The sequence below is a fragment of the Octopus bimaculoides genome, chromosome 25 (genome assembly GCF_001194135.2).
Source record: "Octopus bimaculoides isolate UCB-OBI-ISO-001 chromosome 25, ASM119413v2, whole genome shotgun sequence".
NCBI classification, from domain to species: Eukaryota; Metazoa; Mollusca; class Cephalopoda; order Octopoda; family Octopodidae; genus Octopus; species Octopus bimaculoides.
This window is the reverse complement of record NC_069005.1, coordinates 26582862-26586802: the sequence shown is the minus strand read 5'-3', so window position 1 is coordinate 26586802 and position 3941 is coordinate 26582862. Positions and strand designations below refer to the sequence as shown.

Below are 3941 nucleotides of genomic sequence, written 5' to 3'. Positions count from 1 at the left end.
TATATATATATATATATATATATATATCTGTAAAAATATGTGACACTTATTCGGTATAAGTGTCACATATTTTTACAGATAAATTCCTCTATTTACATAATATCAAGGTCTCTTTCTTTCTTTTGATGTCATTTCTATCAATATATAAATGATTTGGACTATTAAGTATAAGTCAATTAGTGTGTCTGAATGTTGAGTAGAGCACCGACAGTTAGGCTACTTGTTGCTATCTGCAGCCGTGGTACACTTCCGTTGGCTCTACTTCAGGAACTCTGCAGTGGCAGTTAAGATAACAATGTTAATTAGCAGGGGATGGATTCGGTATCTATGTATGTTTATGAATATATATGTGTGTGTGTGTGATTAATGAGAGAGCTGGAAGAGGGAGTAGTTTAGTAGTCTTCATCAGTGTAGATATGTCTCTTCAGATGATTACAAGAGGTGTCTCATATGATGGGTGGGGCATCATTTTCCATTCAACCTGCTCCAGCATTTGAGGCCGAGCATTATCCTGATGGAAGAACACCTTTAATCTTTATCTTTGGAGAAATACCTAGCCAAAGATAGATCTCTGTACCTGGCTTTCGTTGACATGGAGAAAGCCTTTGACAGGGTCCACCAATCTCTTATCTGGTGGTCAATGAGGAAACTAGGGATAGATGAATGGTCAGTGAGAGCTGTGCAAGCCATGTACAGGGACGCTGTCAGTAAGGTGAGGGTTGGCAATGAGTACAGTGAAGAATTCCGGGTAGAGGTAGGAGTCCACGAAGGTTCAGTCCTCAGCCTCCTCCTATTCATCATAGTCCTCCAGTTTTGTACTGTACTGTATGTTCTTAACTGAAAATAACCTAACAACATATATATATATATATATATAAACCAACATTAGCATTTATTATTCATGTTCCATGCTGGCATGTGTTGGACAACTACCAAGTGAAATGGTTCTGGATAGCAAGAAATTAAAAACAGCATCAAAATGCAGTAGCTGCATTGAGAGATGGCAGTGGAGGTGTGTTGAAGGAGGCGGTTGGTTGAGATGATCATTTGTGCACATAACACACACACACACACACACACACACACAGTACTTCCAGAACTCAGTTTTGCCATAATGGGCAGATCTTCTCTTGGACCCTGTATTGCTAGATGTCCTGGTCTTTGATCATCTTTTCTGTGAGGCTCAGGGTCCTCAGAGCAGCCTTCATTACTTCATCCCATCCCTTGTTTTGTTTCCCTCTTCCACAAATGCCATTCACGTTGATTGGCACCTATTTTCTATTGTTGTCTGCATCCATAAGCATCACAAATCCATACCAATATTAGTCTCCTTTCTTGCATGCTGACATTGGTTCCTTTTATTCCCTGTTTTCCCTCTCAGCATATTTATACTATGTTATTCATGCACATTTACATTGCATATCCAATGGAAGCATGCTCACTTCGTTTCTTTCCATTCCTCTCAGGTACTCTATGTCCAAGGTCCTTAACACTTTATGATGCAGCATTGCAGTTCTAACGCAAGCATCATGCAATCTGCCTTTCACTCTGCAAGAAAAAAAAACCTTTGTTGCCAACAATGTTAGTAGGAGTAACCACTTCTCCTGTTGGTGACATCTCCATGGTGGTAACAGCTATCAACTACTTCTAGTTAACCATCCAGGAAATTAAGGGAGTCAAGTGTGTTTCTAGAACATACTGCTCCAGTAGATCTGTGACATACAAAGCTTATTATATTCTCTGTTAGTCTCCCTGTGATTCCACTACATCTCTGGTGCATCTATAGCATATATTGGGTACAGTATATGGAATTTGTATCTACTCCTTTTCTCCATACTGAGCAAGGCCATTTCCCTGAAGGTACCAGGCTTCTGTCTTCTTCTCTACTTACTAAGTCCTTTGTCTTTGCTAAGTTCAACTGAGGAGTCTAGGTTTAGCTTCCATGCATGGAATCCCTGTGGAATTCCATATCAAGCTTATATTCTCTGCTTGTCTGTCTGTGATTCCAGTACATCTTTTGTGTGTTCATATTTACAATGGGCACAGTCCATAGAGTTTATACCCACTCCTTTTATATAAATAAACTTCTTACACAGGCCCATTCTTTTTTTCTTTTTTGTACCTTTATTATCTATGTCAATATTTCTCATCTGGGACCCATACATGACCCTTTTTTGTTTCTGTTGTTGTTGTTACAGATCTTGACCTGGACAGCTCTGAAGACTCCTCTACAGAAACTGAAGACACAGAAGATGCCAAGTCAACAACTTCCTGGGAAGACATGAGCAAGCTTGACCCAAACATGTTATTATACAAGGCAGCACAAGCCCGTAACCTTCCAGTGATGGTCGAAGCTTTAGCACACGGTGGGAATTCAAATTGGATCAACGAAGAAGATGAAGGGAAGACACCACTTATGAAGTCAGTGGAAACGGTATGGGTGTATCTTACTTATTGGATTTTGTCCCAAGTCTCTTTTGACATCACTGTTTTTTGTGTACGTGAGTGAATGAGAGAGTAGGCTTGATCTTCTTACAACAGAGCGGGTGGACTTAGGCACCCAGGTGTTGTCACTCTGGGATCATATTATCTTCTGATTTTAACCTGGTGTTGAACCGATAGTGGAGTGCCTGAAATTTCATAGCATTGAACTGCGTGCTATTTTTGTTAGCCCATTTGTAGATTTCGTTCAGGTCTTTCTGCAGTTTTATGATGTCCTCTGGGTTCCTAACTGCCTGCGATATTTTGTGCCATCAGCAAAATAGGTCAGATGATTCGTCCTTGGGTGCTGTTTCATTTATTTTATGTCAGTCTTTTTGCATGCTAACATGGGCGTAGATGAATGCATATTACACTGTATAACGAAACTTTTATTTTATTATCTCCGCCTCAGCAATATTGAATATTAAAATATAGAGAGACCAGTCTGTGATGCATGTGGCATTAGGAAGGGCATCCAGCATGGAAAACGGATGTTAAACGATGATGATGATGAACCATTCTGTTAAACCACATACTTTACATTAACCCTTAACCCTTTAAGGTTGGGTATAAGTAGCAAGTCTTTTCATGCAGGATGCAAAAAAATGGGGGGAAAATACAAGATGATAATCAATGAAATAGCTTATAACTCAATTGTGGCTTATATACTGCACCCGTTTTCAGAATTTAGTAGTGTGTCAATAAGCCACATCCGACCTTAAAGGGTTAAGCATTCGGATTAGACCCAAATGTAATGCTTATTTATTCACATTGCTCGGAATTAATCATGTATTGTCTTGGAGGTTTGAGATTTTGATGATGTGATTGATCGTTGCCAGTGCCGCTGGACTGGCTCCTGTGAAGGTGGCATGTAAAATACACCATTTTGAGCGTGGCCGTTGCCAGTACCGCCTGACTGGCCTTCATGCCGGTGGCACGTAAAGGCACCCTCTACACTCTCTGAGTGGTTGGCGTTAGGAAGGGCATCCAGCTGTAGAAACTCTGCCAAATCAGAATGGAGCCTGGTGCAGCCTTCTGGCTTGCCAGTCCTCAGTCAAATCGTCCAACCCATGCTAGCATGGAAAGCGGACATTAAACGATGATGATGATGATTGTTTATTTTTAGGATAACATTGTAGGGTAGGTGTGAGAGGCTGAATCTCATCAGATTGAACATAAAACAAGTAGAATATTTAGGGTTGCATATGACTGGTTTAGATACGAAAGGGTTGAATGTAAGCCACTATTCATTTTAAATAAATCCTGATTATAATGAGAGCATAGTATAATATAAGCAAAAGTGTTTTAAATCGACAAGGCTTGGCAGCATTTTATCTATCCTTACGTTCCGAGTTCAAATCCTGCCGAGGTTAACTTTGCTTTTCGTCTTTTTGAAGTTGATAAAACAAATGCCAATTGAGTACCATGGTTGACGTAATTAACTTTCCTGCTCCCCCCCC

General features: G+C 40.2%; 1 protein-coding gene across 1 annotated transcript in view; it reads left to right on the top strand.

The window, feature by feature from the left end:
* LOC106877620 (arf-GAP with coiled-coil, ANK repeat and PH domain-containing protein 2) overlaps positions 1-3941 on the top strand; it is a 248627-nt gene that overhangs the window by 235806 nt on the left and 8880 nt on the right. The window contains exon 22 of the mRNA XM_052976629.1: positions 2199-2434. Coding sequence (XP_052832589.1) covers positions 2199-2434 — 236 coding nt within the window. The remainder of the gene's footprint in view (positions 1-2198; positions 2435-3941) is intronic.